Raw genomic sequence first — 24,651 nt, forward strand, 5'->3', positions numbered from 1 at the left:
CAAGGTATAAAAGGGCAGTGCATTAGCAAAGCCGTCATTTGCACTCAGGTGATCCATGTTAAAAGGTTTCCGATTTTATTATGGCTGCACGACGGGCATTAACAGAGTCTGGACACACAATAGCAGTTGGAGCTAGACGCACGGGATATTCCATTACAGAAATCACTAGGGAATTCAATACTCAGAGACCCGCAGTGTCAAGAGTGTGCCAAAAATACAACATTACAGGCATTACCTCTCACCACGGACAACGCAGTGGCCAACGGCCTTCACTTAACATCCGAGAGTAGCAGCCCTCGTGTAGAAATGTCAGTGCTAACAGACAAGCAACACTACATGAAATAACCACAGAAATCAATGTGGGATGTACGACAAATGTATCTGTTAGGCTAGTGCGACAAAATTTGGCATTAGCAGGCTATGACAGAAAGACAACTGATGTGATTGCCTTTGCCAACCGCACATCACAGGGTGTATACGGGGACAAGGAAAAAAATTCCCAGATTTCCCGGTTAAAAGTACACTTTCTCCCAAGTGAAAACACACGTTTTCTCTGTTTAAGTGGCAGTAAACTTTCCCTCAGAACTGTAAAATTTATCAATCTTTGAATGGTTTAGGTTTTACAGACCGGCGTAGAACTTCCTGGCACTTTTAGAAAACGAACACACACTGAGGTGAAAAAAAACTGCGCGTTTTGGGACAAGCTTCTACGTGCAGCAACATGTACACTGCCTATTTTCGTATCACGAAAGTGTATATTTGAGTTCCACCAATCAAAGCAGTTTAGTGAAATCGAGATTGCGATGCTTTTGTAAGTCAGTCATAGCTCGTATCACATGATCTCGCCAGCAGATGACAGCAGATCTTCAGAGGACAGGGCACGTCATGTAGTCAGCCAATAGCAACATCAGTGTTAACACACAAATAGGAAAAGTTAATGGTTTAAATTAATGTACACAGTGTAGCTACAAGAAACGCTAAGATTTCACGTATAGTATTTGTCTTCTTCATGTGTGTTACACTTTAAGATACATCACGCAAATGTGCCAGTAAAATTTTAAATAATGACGTAAATGTTTGGCCTTCAAAGTGTTAAGCTTTAAATGAGAGTCAAACGCTCTGTGATTTAAGAAACTCAAAGGACATTGTTGTACGTAACATAATTCATTTCGCATAAAATTATATTTATTTTGAAAGTAACACTTTTCAAACCACCATTCGCAATATTTTCCTGTGACCTGTTAGAATTCATTTCACCAACTATCAGACAACACCAGAAAACAGGTGTTACTGCCCATGCGCAACTACGATGATGTAGGAAGCCCGTATGTTCCTTTACAGATCTTGCATAGCATTAAGAGATCTTAAATTTCATCATAAACGAAACAGGACATCACATGATACTCCAAAAACATTGGAATTTCGTAAATAATACTAAAATACGTAATTCGGCTTAAAGAGTGTCCAGATTCACAAAGATGTAGGCCCCAACCTGATATAAAGTTTTCGGGATGCAAATTTTCTTGGAGTACCAGTACTGTATTATCTCATGTTTGGTTCTTTATTATGGCGTAATGCTATATGTGCCAGAAGATGAAATTTTGCAAATAGTTGAAACTAGCCAATGGTGTGGAATGAAACACTTTGTTTCAAATAAATTTACTGCCTCTTCAAAAAAGACTAATAACAGACAAATTTCTTTAGCAGATTGACAAAAATAACTTCACTGTTCAGCAAGGCAATTAATGCTTAACTGCCAAAAACGTGGAAATAAAATAAAATCGGAAAACTGAAACTAATAACATATTTTAGCCTTCCGTATTATGTGAATTATTTTAGTTCACTTGATAGCTCCCGGCCACAGAATTATATTTTGTTTTCATTTAACATGAGAGCTGTAAATAAAGAGTAAATAGCAAAATCACTAAAAGTGGAGACTATTGCCCCACCCCACTAAAACTCTGACTGCTCTGCGCACGTGTGAATTTAGTAGCTTGCGTTCGCTAGAAAAAATTTTCCCGGTAGCGTCTGGCAGCTTGTTGGTACTGCTGATACAGCTAACACTCCTCCAGTCACACTTCAAGTAGGCACAAGCGGTAGAAGGTACTGCTCACATGCAACTCAACAGCGCACGCGCAAGAGCCCGCTAGCAACTCTTCAAACGAACCTGATGTGAACAGTTGTGACGTCACGGTCATCAGAAGCAGTTTGTTGTTATGAAGAACTGCATAGTCTTCGTCCTACAGCCTTTGGCACATTTCACTGTTGGCAGACACTTGTGTGTGCAGTGTTTCGTTGCTGTAAAGGGCGCATTTCCTTTGTAACTTAGGTTTTATTTTAATATTTTTGTCTCGTTTATGCTTTGTGGCAGCAGTATTGTTCTGCAGTCGCAGCATACAGTAAAATTCTTTGTCACAGTGTCAGTTCTTACCAGTCAAAATTACAAAAATTTAACTGAAAACTAAAACAATGAAAAATTCCCGAAATTCTAAAAAATTCCCGGATTTTTCCCAGTTTTGTCTCGGATGAAAAAATTCCCGGGTTTTTACCAGTTTTCCCAGTTGCCCCAGAGTGTATACATCCTGCATCAGCACCTGCAGCACCTCTCCTTGCCTTGTGTCTATATCGGTTGGACCCCAGACAACTGGAAACCGTGACCTGGTCAGACGAGTCCCGATTCCAGGCTGGTAAGAGCTGCTGCTAGGATGCTAGAGTGTGGCTCAGACCCACAAAGTCGAGGAGCCAAGTTGTCAACAAGGCACTGTGCAAGCTAATAGTGGCTATATAATGGTGTGGAGTGGACTGCATCCTGGTTGTGTTCAGTTACTTGGAGACCATTTGCAGCCATTCACGGACACGATGTTCCCAAATAACGATGGAATTTTCAGGCACGGCAATGTGCCACGTCACCAGGCCACGACTGTTCATGACTGTTTTGAAAAACATTCTAGATGATGTGGGAGAATGATCTGGCCAGCCACATTTATTGACATGAATCCATCAGACATCTTTGGGACATCACTGAGAACCAGCTCTTGCACAAAATCCTGCACTCACAACATCTTGGCAATTATGGATGGCTATAGAGGCACCATGGCTCAATATTTCTGCAGGGGACTTACAAAGACTTGTTGAATCCACATCACATCAAGTTGCTACACTATGCCCGGCAAAAGGAGGTCCGACACGATATTAGGAGGCATCTCGTGACTTGTCACATCATTGTTAAGCTCTTTGTGTGAACAGTGTATCCTATTCATGTCAATTTCTGGTGTTATCGCTTTTTTTTTTATTTCTTTCAAATCATCACGTCCCCTTAGCAGATATTTGTCACAGAAATGAGAAAAATACAGCACTGTAAAACTGTTACAATAATCCTACACAAAAAATATCTAAGATAGAAGAAACTGTACGTAAAAGCGGGTTTCGCTTAAAACCTCTTTCTATAGTACAACTGAACAGAAATCTTAGTTATATGTATATAGCCCTAACCATTTACATAATTGTTTAGTTTATGGATTTCTTCTTTTGTACTTATATTGCACTTTGTATTTCTTTCAGTGATCATTTGATGCCTCATTACTTCAAGATTTGTCATACACAAAAATTTATCTCAACCTAATGTACCAGCCATTTGTCACTCTGTCTGCTTTTATTTATCGGCAGTTTGTGCGCTTCTGTTACGCATTTCTCTACCATTCTTTACCATGCATAATACATGTTCTATGGCAAATTTACATATAATGAGGCACGAGTTGTGGACTGAAAACTTTAAATGCTGTCCAAAGAAAAGTAAATAATGATACTAAAATGCAATGATACTAAAATGTAATGCACGCATCTCTTTCGAGTCCTGACTGTTGAACAATGGTCAAAGTGGATCCGATCAAGAAATAGTGAAATCAACTTAAATTGTGTGAGGGGAATGAACTGTGTGTTAATTCTGTCAATCATGTGCTTTCTTATTTTTACGTATCTTGTGGGATACTTAAGGACAATGTGCTTCTTCCACAATCAGCATACACCCTCCTTACCAGGTGCGTAAACCAAAATAATATTGCTCACTATGGTGCTGCTGCAGAAGCTCTGTGGGCTCTAGTATTCATGCATGGAAGAGCACCAAATTCCCTGCTGGCTATCAGCAATAAAAATTTTAGGAAACAGTAGGCTGACGGATTGGAGATATAAAGGTAGCTCATGTTTGGATCTGGAGGAAAGACTAATGGATAATACATATGAAATGGTTTAACTAGTTAAAGAAAACACTAATCATCATCATCAATTACAAAACAAATTAACAAAACATGCTGAAGAAACATATGCACAGAAACAAAACTTTATCAAGCCATTCATGCACAAATAATGCTGTATTGATCACATCATTAAATAATATCCTCATGGAAATGGAACAAGTCAAGGAAAACATTATCAGATGAATGCAGTTATTAAACATTTCCTCTCTACATTATTACTCCCTCACTCCAAGAAGACTCTCAGCACTGTAGCTGATTGGATGCGCTAGATCTACATTCAATCATTCATTCACCATGTTTGGTAGTGCCCATCAAGAAGGATCACAAGCACGGATATGGAATGAGAGTACGCATTCATTACGAAAATGAGTAAATTAATAAGAAAGATGCTGCCTCCTCAGTCATACTCTATAACAGCTGTCCACATGCTAACATTACTTTATTACAGAAGTAATTATCAAAGAAAGGATTCCTATTTACAGGACATTTCTACTTGTCACGCAACTTTACAATGAACTCTACATCTTTCCATGTAGCTCTCAGAACTTTTGAACTCTGAATCTAGACATTCTTAGGTGCACTGACCCAGAAGACCCTTTCCATGATACAACAGGGAGGAGCAACTTGCTAAATAAGCCAACACTCGTGCCTTTAGTCAATGCAATGAGAGATGCTTCTGAGGGGATAACATGCTTGACTAGCCTCTGAAGTGTTACGGGGCATTTGGGCAAAGAACATTTCACACTCCTTGGGTAGTATAAGGAAAGATGATCACGAGAGAATAATATTAAGTAGGGAGTAATTCGTGCGACATATACTCTATGGGCATGTTTGTTTGTTTGCTTACTTTTGCTCAATAGGCACGTGGAAAACAGGCTAAAAAAACACAATACAGAAATAGAGGCCCAAAACTAAAAATTAAATGGCCTTCACCATATTGCTTCGGTGGATAAAAAGTAAAACGTGGTTGACAGCCCGCCTGTCATTCACTAAAACAGCTGATAAATCAGACGGCAAACCCAAGCTGAAACATAAATGGTTGAAAAAAGGGCATTCCAGTAGGAAGAGGCGGACAGTTAAAATTTGGGCATAACGTGTACAAAGTGGTACGGTAGCAACACTTAGCAAATGAAGATGGCTAAAAAGGCAGTGCCCAATACACAGCCAAGTTAAAATAATCTCCTCCCGGTAGGAGGGCCGAGAGGAGGTTGTCCGAGGCGCAGGGGGAGGCTTAATAAGCCGAAGCTTACTCCCGTGAAGGGAGGACCATTGGTGATGCCAAAAGGGACACCACCTCCTGACAGACGGAAATGCAGAGATCATCGGAGGGAATACAGGTACTCGCGAGCTGAGGTACGAGGACTGCAGCCTCGGCAGCAGCGTCAGCAGCCTCGTTTCCTGGCAGGCCGACATGACCAGGGCCCCACAAAAATGTGACACCAGTTCCACGAAGACTGATCAAGTGACAGTTTTCCTGGACCCACTGCACTAAGGGATGGCAGTGTACAACACACACTGGAGGGCATTGAGTAAGTCTGAGCAGAGGACAACTGGAAAGGCTGTACCGCCGGATATACTCCGTGGCTCGATACAAGGCAAAGAGCTCGGCTGTAAATACTGAGAGTGTGCCGGAAGGTGATATCGAAAGACACGGGTGCCAATGACAAAGACACACCCGACCCCATGGTCAGTCCGAGAGCCATCAGTGTAGACAAATGTACTATTGCCAAGTTCCATGCGAACGTCATGAAACTGGAGGCGACAGGCCGAGGCTGGAGTAGTGTCCTTAGGAAGTGAATGCAGGCCGAGGTTCACATGGGCTGCTTAACGAAACCAAGGTGGTAAAAGGTTCACACACACTGGGAAAGTTAAAGGTAGTGTGAAGTTACGCCATCGTAGCCAGTGGTGAAAGCCGACTCTAGGAGGTCACAAAGAAGAGCGGTGAGCCCCATACCAACGGTCAAAGGAATGATCAAAGGAGGAGGCATAGAAGGGGTGGCATGCATGGCAGACAAACAGCACGCATACCTGCTGAGGAGGTAGTCACGGCGGTAGGATAGTGGTAGCTCAGCAGTTTCAGCATACAGACTCTCAACCAGGCTGGTGTAAAAAGGCACCCGTGGCCAAACGGATGCCACGATGGTGGATAGTGTTGAGATGGCGTAAGAGGGGTGGGTGTGCAGACACATAAACAAAGCACCCATAGTCGAGTTTCGAACGGACAAGGGACCGGTACAAACGGGGGAGGGTGGTTCGATCGGCACCCCAGGAAGTACCATTCAGGACACGTAGGACATTGAGGGACCGTGTACAGCGGGCTGCCAGGTTAGATACATGGGAGGACCAAGAGAGTTTCCTATTGAGCACGCGCTTGGGCACGAGCACCAAGAATTCAGTAGTTTCAACGAACGGAAGAGCGAGAGGCCCAAGATGTAGAGATGGTGGGAGAAACCATTTGCGCCGCCAGATGGTTTTGTCAGGGGAAAAGCGAAAGCCACTGTCGATGCTCCGGGAGTAAAGATGATAGATGATCAAGACAGTGCTGAAGATACCGCTCAGTGAAACAGGTCCTCCGCGGATGGCAAAATCAACAACAAAAAGGGAGATGACCGGTGGGAGACAGGTCACGATAGGGTTATTGGCGAAAGCAAAGAGGACGACACTCAGGACAGAACACTGAAGCACGCCATTTTCCTGGATAAAGGTGTCTGACAAGGCAGAACCCACATGCACCTTGAAAACTCAAGTCTTTTAAAAATGATTGAAAGAAACAGGGCAGGCAGCCACAGAAGCCCCCACGTGTAAAGAGTACGGAGGATACCAGCTCTCCAGCAGGTGTCTTAGGCCTTCTCCAAATCGAAGAACACGGCCACAGTCTGGGATTTCCACTGAAAAGTCATTCACGACAAGGGTGGACAAAGTAACAATGTGGTCAGCTGCAGAATACCATGCTCAAAATCCACACTGTGCATTCGTCAGTAAGTTGCAAAGACAACTGGTACGAGATGTCGGGTAGTAGCTAGAAGGAAGGTTTTTGTCCTTGCCTGGCTTCACACCAGCGTCCAGGAAATGTACCCTCTGCCTAGATGCGGTTGTACGTGTTAATCAGAAAGTGCTTGCCCGCAAGAGAAAGGTGCTGCAACACCTGAATGCAGATGGCGTCCAGTCCTGGGGCGGAGGATCGGGATGAACCGACAGCATGATTAAGCTCCTTCATAGTAAAGGCGGCATTGGAGCACTCACGATTTGGAGAAGAAAAGGGTATCGCCCAAGCCTCCTCCACTTGTTTCCGATGCAGGAAGGCAGGGCGATAGTGCAAAGAGCTCGAAACTTCTGCAAAATGGTGGCCCAAGGTGTTGGAGATAGCAATAGGGTCCACAATAACATCGTCTGCTACTGGCAGGCCGGAAATTGGGGAATGGATCTCGGTCCTAGAGAGCTGCCCGAGAGTTGGCCCACACGACAGAGGAAGGGGTGGAACTGTTAAAAGAGCTAGTGAATGAAAGCCAGCTAGCTCGTTTGCTATCGCGAAGGACGTGACGACACTTTGCACGCATCTGTTTATAATTAATGCAGTTTGCCATTGAAGGATGACAGTTAAAAATGTGGAGAGCACGTCTCCGTGCACGAATTGCATCATAGCATGCCTCAGTCCACCAAGGGACTGGAACATGGCGTGGTAAAGACAAAGTGTAAGAAATGGAACATTCTGCAGCAGTAGGGATAATGTTGGTGAGATAGTCCACATGGTCATCACAACTGGGGAAATCTTGTTCTGTGAAGGTCGCCAGGGAGGTGTAAAGCTGCCAGTCAGCCTTAGTAAGCTGCCATTTGAGCATGCGTGCGGACACAGTAGGAATCAGCAAACATAGAGCACACAGGAAATGGTCACTTGAGTAGATGTCACAGACGATCTAAGGAACCATAACTGATTTAATGAGCCATTCGCAGTTTCACCTTAATATGGCTTGCACTGAGACATGCACGGCTTAATCTTCGAGACAAGCATATGACTACTGGCAGGATCAACTAGGGAATGGGTGTGTTTGTTTTCGTGTGTGCAGACATTAAATGGGAGGTGTGGAATATGAGAAAATGGCAAGGTGTGACAAGTAAACTGGTTCACCTGCTGTGGGCAGGGTCTTTTATGTTTTGGTGTCGCGGCTTGGCAGTAGTTTGACCACCAAGGAGCAAGAATGAAAATAAAAGCCAACATAGTTTTGTGACGAGGGTTGGAACTTAAACAGTGGCAACTATTTATTCACAACCCATACAAAAGAGTTACATGTTTGCACCTGTTACTGTCCTTCAAAGTAGTCACCAGCGTTGCGTAGAACCCGTTGCCAGGAATTTGGAAGGCACAGTATACCGTTAGCAGAGCCTGTTCTGTTAATGGTGCGAATGGAGCAGTCTAAAGTTATGGTGATTCTCGTATATGACTGATGGTGTTATCCCAACGCGTTATGTTCCTCCACAGCAGACTGTCAATGCACAGTATTACTCTTCGTTTTTGGAACATCACCTGCAACCAGCTTTGCGAAAGAAGCGGCGACACTTTCTGCGCAACCCACCCATCATTTTGCACTACAATGCGTGGGCGCAAACAGCACAAGCTGTGGCTTCTCTGTTCAGTCGGTGGGACTGGGAAGAACTGTACCATCCACCATACTCCTCGGACTTAAGTCCTTGTGTCTTTGATTTGATTCCGCACATGAAGGAACCACTTCATGTCATTCGCTTCAGAGCTGTTCCAAAGATTCGAAAAGCAGTAGACGGCTCCATTCACACCAACAACGGAACAGGCCTGTTAATGGTACACTACACCTTCCACATCGCTGGCAACAGGTCCTACACACTGCTGGTGACTACTTTGAAGGACAGTAACAGCTGCAAACATGTAACTTTTTTGTATCGGTTTTGAATAAATAGTTGCCACTATTTAAGTTCCAACCATCGTATATTGCAATCTTGAACATTATTTTGAGTCTTTGAGGTGTATGTCATATGAAAAGTTGTGTTCTACTCTAATCCCCAAGTTACTCTAATGATCTGTACACTCATTCAAGAAAATATACGTACGTAAAGGAAAGTAGTGGACGTGCTTTTTTGTGACATGAGTGGAAGTTATCTTCTTTCTCTGCAATAGCAGCTGCAGAGCGTGAAGAAGTCAAGCCTTTCCTTGGGCACACATGATATTTCAGAAGCAACGATTAGCAGGACCTCTATTTCAAGAGAATCAACTATGACACCCAGATTAAAAGAAAAAAGATAAATACATCAGATGTTACATTTGGTGACAGATCTCATCAAGTGTTCTGACTCACCTTAAAACACCAAGGAAAGCCAGCAGCTACATAAAACCCTAAACCAACAAGTAAAACACTTCACCTCAGTTTATCTGCGTGTTGACTTCATTTGACATTGTTATCTAACTGAGAAATTTTATATAGTGTATGTCATTTACCATACGACCATTAATATCTGCTCCCAGTACCAACAAGTTTTTACTGCTGACCTGAAATTACTTAATATGATTGAGACAAATTGTAAGCTTTGAGCCACTTACATAAATCTTCAGCTGTCAGTTGAGATCTGTCTGGTAAGGTGCAGTTTGAACACCTGGTTGGTCTGCATGTCATATCAACCGACATCACATTTTTTTAGCCACCCTTTAAAGTTGCTGAACGATCATTTACACAGGTTGCAAACAGGAGTAGACAAAGTACCCATACTTTTGACACTCCATATATTTTGTCCCCTCATTATAAGGTTATTTTCATGCCTGACACGAGATACAGTCTGTTAATGAGACACTTTGTTTTCTGTGACAAAAGTAAGATAAGATCCCATCCATGTGAGTGTGATGTCATTAATGCCCTAACATTTTAGTCTGCAAAGTAGAATTTCATGACCCACATGATCAGAATATATCAATAGAATAATTGTTTCAAAAAAAGAAAAAGAAAAAGGGATTTAGCAATCAGTCACAAATACACTATGTATTTTTTTTACTGCAATGTAAATTTCAGGTATAGTACAGGGTGTCCCAGTTATCTTGTCCACCCAAAATATCTCTGGAACAATAACAGCTATTGGAAAACAACTTTCACCGGTATCAATGTAGGGCTGGGGCCCATGAACGTACATATTTGGAAACATTCTAAAACGGAAGCATGTGTGTTTTTTTAACACAACCTTATGTTTTTTTTAAATGGACCTCCTATACTTTTTCTTCGGACCTCCTATACTTTTTCTTCAGCAATCCATAGCATGACAAAGCACATATACAATGGCGTTGATTGCATCACAATATTCCCATTACATCCCGAGATATTGAGACGCGAAGTTGACGCTTGAAACACCCGACATGTGCTGCTAGCGCACGTCCTGAGGCTCAGGCGTGAACCCCATGCTGCCCGTAATCGCGATGTGATTGACATGTGTAATCACACCTCCATACTTATCAAGAGGTCCGAAACGAATAATACGGTCTGCTGCGATTACGGGCAGCATGGGGTTCACGCCTGAGCCTCAGGGCGTGCGCTAGCAGCGCACGTCGGGTGTTTCAAGCGTCAACTTCGCGTCTTAATATCTCGGGATGTAAAGGGGATATTGCGATGCAATCAACGCCATTGTTTATGTGCTTTGTCATGCTATGGATTGCTGAAGAAAAAATATAGGAGGTCCATTTAAAAAAACATAAGTTTGTGTTAAAAAGCACATATGCTTTCGTTTTAGAATGTTTCCAAATATGTACATTCATGGGCCCCAGCCCTACATTGATACCGGTGAAAGTCGTTTTCCAATAGCTGTTATTGTTTCAGAGATATTTTGGGTGGACAAGATAGCTGGGACACCCTGTATAGCTCGCTTCAGTGTATTTGAATCAAGTTGTACACACACATCAAGCTTTTGACGACATGTTGTTATATCACATGCTATGTGATCAAAAGTATCCAGACACCTGGCTGAAAATTATGTGCAAGTTCATGGTGCCCTACATCAGTAAAGCTGGAATTCAATATGGTGTTGATCGACACTTAGCCTTGATGAGAGCTTCCACTCTTGCAGGCATACATTCAATCAGGGGCTGGAAGGTTTCTTGGCAAATGGCGGCCCATTCTTCACAGAGTGCTGCACTGAGGAGAGGTATCGATGTTGGTTGGTGAGGCCTGGCACGAAGTTGGTGTTCCAAAATATCCCAAATGCGTTCTATAGCATTCAGGTCAGGACCATGTGCAGGCCAGTCCATTACAGGGTTGTTATTGTCATGTAACCACTCCACCACAGCCCGTGCATTATGAACAGGTGCTCGATCGTGTTGAACGACATTCCCGAACTGCTCTTCAACAGTGGGAAGCAAGAAGGTGCTTAAAACATCAATGTAAGCCTGTGTTGTGATAGTACCACACAAAACAACAAGGGGTACAAGCCCCCTCCACAAAGAACACGATCACACCATAACACCACAGCCTGCAAATTTTACTGTTGGCACTACACACAATGGCAGATGACGTCCACCGGGCATTCACCATGCCCACACCCTACCATCGGATCGCCACATTGTGTTCCGTGATTCGTCAGTCCACAAAATGTTTTTCCATTGTCCAATCATCCAATGTTTACGCTCCATACACCAAGCGAGGCGTCATTTGGCATTTACCGGCGTGATCTGTTGCTTTTGAGCAGCCGCTTGACCATGAAATACAAGTGTTATCACCTGCCGCCTAACTGTCATAGCACTTGCAGTGGATCCTGATGCAATCTGGAATTCGTGTGTGATAGTCTGGATAGATGTCTGCCTATTATGCATTATGACCCACTTCAACTGTCGGTGGTCTCTGTCAGTCAACAGACGAGGTCAACCTGTACGCTTTTGTGCTGTACATCTCCCATCACATTTCCTCTTCACTAACACATCGAAAACAATGGACCTAGGGATGTTTAGGAGTGTGGAAATCTCACGTACGGACGTATGACACAAGTTACATCCAATGACCTGACCACGTTCATAGTACATGAGTTCCGCAGAGAGCTCCATTCTGCTCTCTCACGATGTCTAATGACTACTGAGGTCGCTGATATGGAGTACCTGGCAGTAGGTGGCAGCACAATGTACCTAATATGAAAAACTAATGTTTTTGGGGGTGTCTGGATACTTTTGATCACATAGTCTACATGACAGTTAGAATCTGACCATATACACCCTAAGATCATAAAAGAGCATGATTTCAAAAGGTTGACTATATGATTCAGTTTAAATGTATTGAGGAATGACTCTTAGCCTACAGTCCCTGTCCGCAACAGTTGCAATGGAATTAAAATTTGGTTAGGATAACTTTTTCATTTATACTACTACAGCTGGAGTGCACCTAAAGGCACAAACAGCCCCCACCCCAATCTCTGAAGTGGGCGACACTCACGTGCCCCTAGGACATCAGCCGTCAGTGCATCTGACAATTTGACGTACTGCGCTCGTTGGGTTGGTTGGTTGGTTGAGGTTTAAGGGACCAAACAGCAAGGTCATCAGTCCCTTGTTTCAAATATGCGCCATTCCGCTAATGGGACAACTCAGTAAAGTCAGAACAATAAAACGGAAAAAGGGAAAAATGTAAAAAGGCAGTCATGTTGTCATTGGTAAAAAACAAAATGAGGGAAGTTGGCAAGAGAACGGACCCAACACTATGCTGAAGCAGCATAGGCAAGACCACCTGTGACTTAAAAGGTACAACTGCTATAATGTAGAAAGTACGAATGGGAATAGAAAGACTAACCAAGCCTAAAAAAAAAAAAAAAAAAAAAAAAAAAAAGGGATAAAAACAGAGTAAAAGGGGAAGAAAAGAGGAATTCGGTCAGGGAGGTGAATCAGGAATCTCCGAACACTGCTTACAGTGGGAGACACCCAAACACTCACCGCCCCGCCCCAACACCAGAGAGAGATTAAAACCCTTAAAACTGAGAATAAAAACCACTTTCCCGGAGGAAACCGAGAACCAGAGAGACCATCTGGGAATCGTCAGCCAATATCAAAGGTAAAGTGTGGGGGAGCCTGTACTTAGCACGCAGAGCCAAAAGAAGGGGGCATTCAACCAAAATGTGGGCTACTGACTGGAAGGCTCCACAACCACATAGTGGGGGTGGCTCATCACGCAAAAGAAAACCATGGGTCAACCGAGTATGGCCATTGCGGAGACAACACAGTGTGGTCGAGTCCTTTCGGGAGAGGCGAAAGGAAGAACGCCACGGGCCTGGTGTCACCTTAATTGCACGAAGTTTATTAGACAGGGGAGTAGCCTCCCAAGAATTGGCCCATGACTGTGCGAAGTGGGATTTGATGTGAAGCCGTAAATCCGCTGCAGGAGGGGCTACAGAAAACGGGGGGGTAAGTAACTGCTCCCCCAGCCAAACGATCAACGAGCTCATTACCCGGGATACCCACATTGCCAGGGACCCAAAGGAAGTCAATAGAACAAGCAGCATGGTGAATATCAGCGAGATGGTCATGGATGGCAGAGACCAAGGGATGGCGCGAAAAACACCGGTCAATAGCAAGAAGGCCACTCATCGAGTCCGTGCATAACAAAACGCGGTTGTGTTGGGACTGTTTAATAAAGGTAAGGGCCTGGGAAATTGCCATCAATTCCGCAGTAAACACCCCACATGTAGGTGGCAGCAGATGACTTTCCGTTCCAACAGAGGATGTGAAGGCATACCCAACATGATCAGCAGATTTAGAGCCATCAGTGTAAAAAACAACAGCATCCCGAAACTCCCATAAAATTTGGCGGAAAAAGGAACGGAACACCACCGGGGGGGATGGAATCTTTCGGACCGCGGCGGAGATCCATCCGAAGTCGAGGCCGAGGAACTAACCAAGGAGGGGTGGATGGGAGGGAGCGAGGAAGACAGGACAAAGAAGGAAGCTGAAAATCACGGCAAAGAGACGCAAGGCGCAGCCCAACCAGTAAACCAGCCCGAGGGCTGGAGTCGGGTGGGCGACGTCCATGGTCTGGGAACAGGATAGAATAGGAAGGATGAGTGGGAGAGGAACGGATAGTGAGTGCATAAGACACCAGAAGCTGGGACCGCCGAACAGAAAGGGGAGGGATCCCAGCTTCAACCAGGAGACTATCAACAGGGCTAGTAGGGAAGGCACCGGTGGCCAAACAGATACCACGATGGTGGACTGGATCCAGCACGTGCAGTGTGGAAGGAGCAGCTGAACCATAAACTTGACAACCATAGTCCAAGGGAGACAGAACTAGAGCACGATAAAGACGGAGGAGGAGGGAACGGTCCGCACCCCAAGACGAGTGGGCAAGGAAGCGAAGGACATTGAGTTTACGGAAACATCCTACCTTCAGGATGTCTGATATGGGGCAGCCAAGTGAGCTTGTTGTCGAAAAGAAGACACAGGAAACGAAACTGTGGGACCACAGGCAATCGTTGTGCAGCGAGATAGAGCTCTGGATCAGGGTGGATCGTAGTACGGTGACAGAAGTGGACCACTCGCGATTTTAAAGGAGAGAATTGAAACCCGTGTGAGAGGGTCCATGCAGAGGCACGCCGTATAGCTACCTGGAGCTGCCGCTCTGCAGATGCCATTGAGGAGGAACTAACCCAAATGCAGAAATCATCCACATACAGGGCAGGGGTGACCAAGGGACCGACACAGGCCACAAGTCCATCGATAGCAATGAGGAAAAGAAGGACACTCAAGACAGAACCCTGTGGGATGCCCGTCTCCTGGGTCCGTGGAGAACTAAAAGCAGTACCAACTCGAACTCTGAATGACCGATGGATCAGGAACTGGCGGATAAAAATCGGGAGTGGGCCCCGAAGACCCCACTGATGAAGGGTAAGTAAGATGTGATGGCACCAGGCCGAGTCATAGGCCTTGTGAAGGTCAAAAAACACTGCAACCAAATGGCGGCGCTGGGAAAAAGCCTGCCGAACTGCGGATTCCAAGCGAAGTAAATGATCGATTGGAGACCGTCCCTCTCGAAAGCCACACTGGTAAGGGGACAATAGATCCCGAGATTCGAGGACCCAATTGAGCCGACGGGCTACCATCCGTTCAAGTAACTTACAAACAACATTGGTCAAACTAATTGGCCGATAGCTGTCAACAGATAGGGGGTTCTTACCAGGCTTAAGGACAGGAACCACAATGCTATCCCTCCACTGAGAAGGGAAGTCACCCTGGAGCCAGATACAACACCCGAAGAAGATGTTGGCGTTGTGGAGCACTGAGATGTTGAAGCAGTTGGTTATGAATGGAATCTGGGCCAGGGGCCGTATCATGAGAAGAAGATAGAGTAGAAAGAAATTCCCATTCAGTAAAAGGTTCGTTGTAAGATTCCGACTCACAAGGGGTGAAACATAAGGTGGAAGCTTCAGCCAGCTGTTTTTGATGAAGGAAACCAGCTGGATAGGAGGCTGACGCTGACGCCACTGCAAAATGGGTCGCAAGATGTTCTGCAAGAACTAATGGGTCCGTACAAATGCCATCTGGGAGGTGAAGGCGTGGGAGGGTGGACTGCCGATGGCAACCTTGGAGAGAGCGAAGTGTAGCCCATACCCACGACAGAGGGACAGTAGAACCAAGGGAAGAAACGAATCGTTCCCAACATATCCGCTTACCCTGTTTGATTAAATAACGGGCTTTAGTACGGAGGCGTTTAAAGGTAGTAAGGCTGGCAACGGATGGGTGCCTCTTAAAGTGTTTAAAGTGTTGCAAAGCTCGACGGCGATCATGGATGGCAATGGCAATGGCCGTATTCCACCACGGGACTTGCCGGCGACGAAATGGTCCAGATGAGCGCGGGACAGCAAGGTTAGCAGCGCGAACAATCGCGTCAGACACGTCACGTAGGACGTCATCAATTCAACCCGACAAAGAGGGAGAAAACTTGACCTGTGCAGTGTATAGAGGCCAATCGGCGCGGTGGAAAGACCAACGAGGTAACCTGTCCATCGGGGAGCGGGAAGGGAGCGTGATAATCAACGGGAAATGGTCACTATCACAAAGGTCGTTGTGTGGCGACCAGCGTAATGAAGGGAGGAGAGAGGGAGAAGAAAGATAAAGATCAATGGCAGAAAAGGTACCATGACCGGCACTGAAATGAGTAGGGGAGCCATCATTAAGAAGGCACAGGTCGTGGTCTGCAATAAATTGGTCTATAAGAAGACCTGGTCTAGATGGAAAGGCACTGCCCCACAAAGGATGATGAGCATTAAAATCCCCAAGGAGGAGGAAGGGAGGAGGAAGTTGCTGAAGAAGGGTGGTTAAGGCAGCAGGTGTAAGAGTCCTGTCAGGAGGGAGATAAAGATTGCAAACTGTGACTGCAGAGTCTAAGTGGACCCTAACAGCAACTGCTTCCAATGTAGTTCGGAGAGGAATCCACGTGCTAGCAATGTCTGTACGGACCAACGTACAAACGCCACCAGAAGCCCGCAAGGGTCCGACCCGATTTCGACAGAAAACACGGAACCCACGGAGGGTCGGTGAGCGAGCATCAGTAAAATGAGATTCCTGGAGAACCACACAAGCTGCAGAGTAGGACGAAAGAAGGGATTTCAATTCCGGAAGGTGACGATAGTATCCATTACAATTCCATTGGAGAACCACAGAACGATGGTTTAAATGAGGGCTGAACACGCTAAATCCAGTCATACCGCCGGGTCCCCACCCGTCACCGACAAGGAGGGGGCGACATCCATGAACGACAGGTCAGAATCCGGTTGTGAAGTCGGGGAAGGGACCTCCGGTGACACCAGAGGCTCTTTGTCCCGGGACTTATGTTTCTTCTTCTTTTCAGGCTGAGATCGAGGAGGGCTGTGTGGCATAAAGGAGCCAGCTGCAGCAAGATCAGGAACAGAAAGAGACCGGGCGACCTGGGGGCCGATAGACCGCGGCTCTCGCGGTTGCCGCGCGGCAGCAGACCTTTGACCTGGAAGGTGCCGGGGAGGGGCATCCCGGGAGAGGCGCACTTGACCGGCAGACGCCGAAGGAGTGGGACACTTCTCCGGCTGGGGAGGGGGAGCAGCGCCCATAGGAGAAGGTGTGGGAGCCGCAGGGGAGGGGGGGAGGAGAGGGGTCCGGGATGGGGGTAAGGAAGGGGGAGGAAGGGATGAAGAGGTAACCAAGGCGTAACTAGATGTCATGGACACAGGGTGCAGTCGTGCATATTTCTTACGGGTCTCTGTGTAGCTTAAACGATCGAGGGACTTATACTCCTGTAATTTTTTTTCTTTCTTATATACTGGGCAATCTGGTGAACGTGGAGAATGACTACCATGACAATTTACACATACAGGAGGGGGAACACAGGGACTCCCCTCATGGAGTGGACGTCCACAGTCACCACAGATAGGATCCTGGGAACAGCGAGAAGACATGTGGCCAAAACGCAAGCACTTAAAACACCTCATAGGAAGTGGGATGTACGGCTTCACATCACAGCGATAGACCATAATCTTAACTTTCTCAGGGAGGGTGTCCCCTTCAAAGGCCAGGATAAAGGCACCAGTATCAATACGATAATCTTTAGGACCCTTCTGAACATGCCGAACAAAGTGAACACCCCGCCGTCCGAGATTGTCCCGAAGTTCCTCATCAGTTTGAAGGATGAGGTCCCTGTGAAAAATCACACCTTGTACCATATTTAGAGACTGGTGAGGGGTAATGGACACAGGAATTGTGCCAAGATGGGTACAGGCACGAAGGGCCGCAGATTGGGCAGCTGAAGCAGTTTTTATCAGCAACGAACCCGACCGCATCTTGCTCAGGGAGTCCACTTCGCCAAACTTGTCTTCAATGTGTTCCACAAAGAATAAAGGTTTGACACTGGTGAAAGTATCTCCATCAGTCCTGGTGCAAACTAGATAACGGGGGAAAGGTTTTGCCCCTAGACGACAGGCCTGACCCTCTTCCCAGGGGGTAGCCATGGAAGGGAAGGCCGAAGGGGCAAGAGAAGCAGCACTTGAGGAATCAGTTCCACGCAGAGAGACGGCCGCAGAAGAACGGCCAGAGTTTTGGACCCGTATGCATTTCATCTGCATAGCGTCCGCCCTGATACCACCCACTCCGATCAGGGGCTCTCCTCACGGGCGCCACCCAGCCACAGCAAGGGCCGTCTGGCACGGCGGCCATTGCCGGGAGTTCCGATGCTCCGGGATGACGAGCAACCACTCCAAGGCATGCATGAGGTGGTCCCAGCTCAGGTCTCAGAAGTGTGATCCCTGTGTGTTCAGGGGGCTCAACCAAAAGGGTACATAGCGACTCCACCACACGGGCAGGCTACCGTGCTGGCAATGCACCCTAGCATCAGACAATGACGTGAAAGAAAAGGTGGAATGTCCTAGGAGGGCGCACATTGGAGACACTAGGTAAGGTGCTCTTCCCCAAATGGCTCACACTACGGAGGAGAAATTTTGTAATGGAGGTCAAACCCCAGAGGGGGACCACGGAATGCCAAAAGGAGGAGATGATTACGCAACAAAGCCGGAGTGTAAAACCAACAGAACCAGGAGGATAGCGGGGGCCAACATAAGCAAGGACACCAATAGAGGGAGAGGAGAGGGCGAGGGGAAAGGAGCATGGAGGGGAAAGGAGGGGAAGGGAAAGGAAATGCAGCCCGGGAGAGAAAGAAGGCTGCAATGGCTCGGGGCCCCGTGCTCGCCACGCACGTGTCCACAAAAGAGTTGTGGACCCCCCCGGGGGGGTGCTCGTTGGGCACTGAGAGCAAAGCAATACACATGTGGACTGTTCTGCCAACAAACACACCAGCAGCTACAGAATCAAAAACATATTTTGCTTGTCTTTTCTTTTTGTTGTGGCCGGCAAGGGATCAAGTGCCAACTTCAGTTCATTCTTATTTGGAGTTTTCTTCTCCTTTAACATTATTTTGGGACCTAGGACTTTGCAACCAGCCAAACGATATACAGGACAGCCCTGACATAATTCCGCAACTGGCTGCTGAAATAGTGCTGGTGCAACACCTTACAGGGCAGCATTCTGGCATCAGTGGATGACTGTGTCGAGGAGAATAAGGGGGGGGGGGGTTAGAGGAATGGCTGTTTGAAACAAAATGGAGAAATAATTCACTGAGCTCGGGATCTATTTTCTCAATGATGAGGAACACGAGGACTCGCCCAGGGGAGCAGAAGTTACAGGATACTTACCACGGATTTGAGCCTAACTAAAGGAATAAGAAGTGGACAAGATGGCAGTCCCTGTCTATGCAGCTAGTGGCAAGTCCTGGTGAGCATTGACAAAGGTAGATGGAACTAAATCATCTGCTCTTGAGTCTGTAAACTTAAAGAGGCATGTGCTCTGGGTTAAGTATGGATTATGAGACACAGAGACAGAGAGAGAAAAAATGAGAGAGAGAGAGAGAGAGAGAGAGAGAGAGAGAGAGAGAGAGAAGCGATTGTGTTCTGCTCTCCAGGACCCTCCAACGACCACACGTCACCCCGCATCCCACACTCGCTATTGCTAAACCAATGGCATGAACTCACCAGAAAAATTCAGCATACAGTTGAAGTCATCTCATTTCAGCAGCCTCAGTTTTGAAAGACACACAGCCTGGGTCACATACGCACAGCAGAAGCTACACCGGGAGAAAACTTGTAAAGAGTTGGCTGGAGCCTTTGGAATAAAATTTTTAAACTAAATCCATAAATATTTGCCAACTAGCTAGCATCTTATAACACTACACAGTGCAGCTCAAAACATTGTTTCCACAGCTGACTACCCGACAGGAGTCTACTATTGTTGCAGCGCACTTGGCCAGAGTATGAGAGTGAAGTGATTTTTCTTGTTGGTTTAGGGTTTTATGTAGCTTCTGGCTCTCTCCTTGTAGTTGAAATTGAGGCAAAACACTTCACAAGATCTGTCATCTGACGTATTTACTATTTTTTTTTTAATCTGGTCGCCATAGTTGATTCTCTTGAAGTAGAGGTCCCACTTATCAGTGCCTCTGAAATCCCATGTGCAGCCAAGGAAAAACTTGATTTATTCACATTCTGCAGCTGTTATTGGAACAAAAGAAGATAACTTCTACTCATATCACAAAAAAGCACATCCACTACTTTCTACTTTCCTTTTACAAATGTATATTTCCTCGAATGGGTGTGCAGATCATTAGAGCGACTCGTGAATTAAGAGTAGAACACAACTTTTAATACTACATATGCCTTGAAGGCTCATCATGACATTCAAGATTACACTATACTTTATTTGTCAAAAAAACCATCTACTCTTTAGTTTTCATTCTTGGACAGTGTGGATGCTTCTTGACAGTCAAGCCACCACCAAGCCGCGACACCGAAACTTAAAATGCCCCCTCTGTCTACAGCAGGTGAAGCTGTTTATTTGTCATCACATCTTGCCATTTTCTCATATTCCACACCTTCCGTTTAATGCCTACACATAGTGAATAGTATTTTATTCGTCTCATAACATACAATTTCTAATCATATGATTAGTGTACAGGAGACACGTCAAAAAAATGGATAATGCAACTTAGGCCTAATTGGTACAAGGAATTTTAACATTAATGTAACTTTTATTTTTCTTTCCTCCCTTTTGTGAAGGACAGCTACATTTACACACAAGACTATATATAAATTTATCCTGCTCAAATGTTCAGTTCATCCTTCATGAACTCCTCAACAGTGTAGTAGCAGTGTTTGACAAGTATATCATATAGCTTTGTTTTCAGTGTCTCTAGGTTCATACTCAGAACATTCTTTCCTTTTAGCTTGTTATGAATTTTCATTGCCATATACTGAGGAGACTGCGCATATAGGTTTAAGCAATGTGTGGGAAGCATAAAATTGTCTTGGTTTCTCATGTTATACGTGTGATTGAAACAGTTTTTCTCGAATAATTCTAAATTGCTGTGTAGAAAGATGATAATATCATAGATGTATAAGGAGGGAACTGTTAATAACTGTTGTTTTTCAAATAGTGGGCGACATGATGTCCTTGGATGGGCAGTACACATGTTCCTTAATATTCTTTCCTGTAACTTTAGTATGCACAATATATTGCTTGAATTTCCCAAAAAATAATACCATACCTTACGACTGATTGAAAGTAGCTGTGGTATGCAATTTTCCTTGTATTCATGTCTGTTGCACCAGCTAATATTTGCATAGCAAATGCAAAGCTACATAATTTGTTTAACAGGTAGTCAACATGTTCATTCCAATTAAAATTTTTATCTAGGTACCATGTACCACACAAGGAGTGTGAAATGTCATTTGCCTAAACAAGATGTGGCACTTCATGTGTTTCCAGCTCAACTGGTAGCAGATTCCCTTCGGTGTTGTACATTCGACCGGTGGAGTCTCCATATTAGTTATGTCAAATGCACGGCTAAGCTTCTCTGGCCTCATCGAGAGGTCCCCCCCAACTAGACACTGCTGCCGAACTGTGAGACTTCAGCTAGTTGTGACGACGCCAGGATCTGCTGAGGCAAGACCGCACAATGCGTGCTATCGCCTGACTCACTGGCAAGTCCCCAAGGGTCCCGAGTCTGACATGACACGTTAACTCACCAAACTGGCAAAGCGACTAAAGGAAATAGATTAGCTGCAGTGTTAAATGTGACAGCTTATCAGTTGTGTACTTTGTATTCCATCTTCATACGCACAGCTGTGAAAGTCTATATATCATACAAATAAAGTATAACAATGTTTTTAGCAACGGTAAAATGTGTCTTGGTTCACAGGGTAGTGAGAAGTCCACAATTGCAATAATTTTGTTGACAAGTGACTACCATGCAAAACAAAGGTTTTTTTATGTCAACTGCCTAATAACCAGTGTTGTGATAGCGGAACTGTCAGTATTATTGGTAGCTGCTGACCTCTAGTGGTCACCTCAAGTATTCTGTTGAACAGTATACATTTCCCACCTTCCCTACATTTCAGATTACTACTACAGCTCAAGCCAATGGTCTTGCCACAGTGGTCACATAGGTTCCCATCACATAACATGGGTGACCGTCGTCTGGGAATGCCAAGAACTGTTGGCCAGTGGGGTGCACTCAGCCCCTGTGAGGCCAACTGAGGAGCTACTTGATTGCCAAGCAGCAGCTCTGGTCACAAAAACTGACAATGGCCAGGATGTTGGTGTGTTTACCACGAGCCCCTCCAAGTCTCCTACCAGTGACGCCTGTCAGTTGAGGATTACACAGTGGTCAGTCGGTACCGTTGGGCCTACTGAAGTCTGTTCAGACAGAGTTTTGCAGCTCAAGATTCTTATGTGCACCTCAGTCTGCAAGTTGTTACTTGTTTGATGGCTACAAAGTTCAGAGAACTTCAGTTTATGTTGACGGTAAGGATTGATATGTGTCTAAAATTATGTTCTGTGCGTCAGAAGACACCACTAGGCATCAAGTTTCATACTAGACAGATAATCGTGCATGGCTTCAGTACATAAACACTAACATGCAGGGGTCAATCCACTGCCCCTTCTCAGCAACGGGATCATGGAATATGCACCAGAACGAGAAATTCACTCTGCAGCGGAATGTGCACCGATATGAAACTTCCTGGCAGATTAAAACTGTGTGCCGGACCGAGACTCGAACTCGGGACCTTTGCCATTTGTGGCCAAGTGCTCTACCAACTGAGCTACCCAAGCACGACTCACGCCCCGTCCTCACAGCTTTACTTCTGCCAGTGCCTCATCTCCTACCTTCCAAACTTTACAGAAGCTCTCCTGCGAACCTTGCAGAACTAGCACTCCTGAAAGAAAGGATATTGCGGAGACATGGCTTAGCCACAGCCTAAGGGAAGTTTCCAAAATGAGTTCGAGTCTCGGTCCGGCACACAGTTTTAATCTGCCAGGAAGTTTCATATCAGCGCACACTCCGCTGCAGAGTGAAAATCTCATTCTGGAAACATCCCTTGGGCTGTGGCTAAGCCATGTCTCCGCAATATCCTTTCTTTCAGGAGTGCTAGTTCTGCAAGGTTTGCAGGAGAGCTTCTGTAAAGTTTGGAAGGTAGGAGACGAGGTACTGGCAGAAGTAAAGCTGGCAAATGTCCCGAGTTCGAGTCTCGGTCTGGCACACAGTTTTAATCTGCCAGGAAGTTTCACAGAATATGCACATTACTGATCTGACCAGTGAAATGCTGTATCAGCCAGTGGATGAATTACCAAGTGATCATAAGCTAGTAACCTCCAACAGAGACAAAGCAAGTGAAAAGGTAGCACACACAATGGTGTCATCAATGCCAGTAAAATATTTGGCAAATTTATTGCAGATGATATGACAGAGTTTGAACACGTTGTTGCAACTGTAGGTCATGTGGTGGCATCAAGGCATCAAGAGAAAATGGCACACTATGCACCAACTGTTAAAAACAGTACATCTCACAAGTTGACCAAGTACACGAAACTGAAATGCTGACTTATTACTCACCTTAGTCACAATAAAAAGGTCTTCACGTTTCAGTTTCCCCGAGTCAAACCATTTCTTTAAAGCTTGCCCTATTTCTGCTTCATTTCCATATACGTAAGCTGTATCAATGTGCCTGTAGCCGGTTTCCAAGGCAACGTCAACAGCTTGCCCAACTTCACCCTTGGAAGACTGTAAAAAGCATACGATTGCAATGAAAAGTAGTTCCAGTTTTTAAATATTAAAAATACAACTAGTACGTATGCACACCAGATTATGTACTCACAAAAGTTTTACAAATATAATGACTCCTAATTTCATTAATACAGTATACAATTTGACATACATTAAGTCCCATTTTTATTTATTCATTCATTCATTCATTCATTCATTCATTCAATCATCCATCCATTACATTCTCCAGAGCCTGTCAACAAGGATAATCTTTAGGTATATGAAAGGAATCAAAATATACATTGATATAAGACAAAAACATCATGACTGAATCTGTATATCACTGTGGTGACTTCCTTAGTTCGCCTCCACTAACAGCAGCAGGTTACATGCAGCACAGGCCAAAATTAGCGAAGCTTCTCCTGGGCAATGTATCACCGTGTTCTCCAATGCCCAAACTGGTCACTTCCACTGCAGGCAGATCTTTGACTGCCACATTTTATGGGAGCAACAGGCTCTCAACCATAACCAAGAGGCTCATGTCATAGCACCCATGCCTTACTGGAGTTTGCGTTAACAGCAGAGTTTCATGCCTGTATTCAGTTTCTGTGTTTCCTCACAGTCTGGCAGATGGGAGAGGTTATACCGTGCCTCCCATGCCCCTTTGAGTTTCGTTTCCTTGAAGATTTAATTGCAGTTCTTTCAAAATCTGACAGACACCGGTCCGTTCCCCCAGTATCAGCCCCTTGATTACCAAGTGCAGTGAAATGTTTGCCAATGCATTGAAGTCTAGTGAGTGCCGGAAGTAGTAC

General features: G+C 45.2%; 1 protein-coding gene across 2 annotated transcripts in view; it reads right to left on the bottom strand.

Moving 5' to 3' along the window:
- LOC126428250 (1,5-anhydro-D-fructose reductase-like) overlaps positions 1–24,651 on the bottom strand; it is a 62,042-nt gene that overhangs the window by 29,725 nt on the left and 7,666 nt on the right. For both annotated transcript variants that reach the window (XM_050090163.1, XM_050090164.1), the window contains exon 3: positions 23,690–23,857. In XM_050090163.1, coding sequence (XP_049946120.1) covers positions 23,690–23,857 — 168 coding nt within the window. The remainder of the gene's footprint in view (positions 1–23,689; positions 23,858–24,651) is intronic.

This window comes from Schistocerca serialis, chromosome 12 (genome assembly GCF_023864345.2).
Source record: "Schistocerca serialis cubense isolate TAMUIC-IGC-003099 chromosome 12, iqSchSeri2.2, whole genome shotgun sequence".
Taxonomy (NCBI): domain Eukaryota; kingdom Metazoa; phylum Arthropoda; class Insecta; order Orthoptera; family Acrididae; genus Schistocerca; species Schistocerca serialis.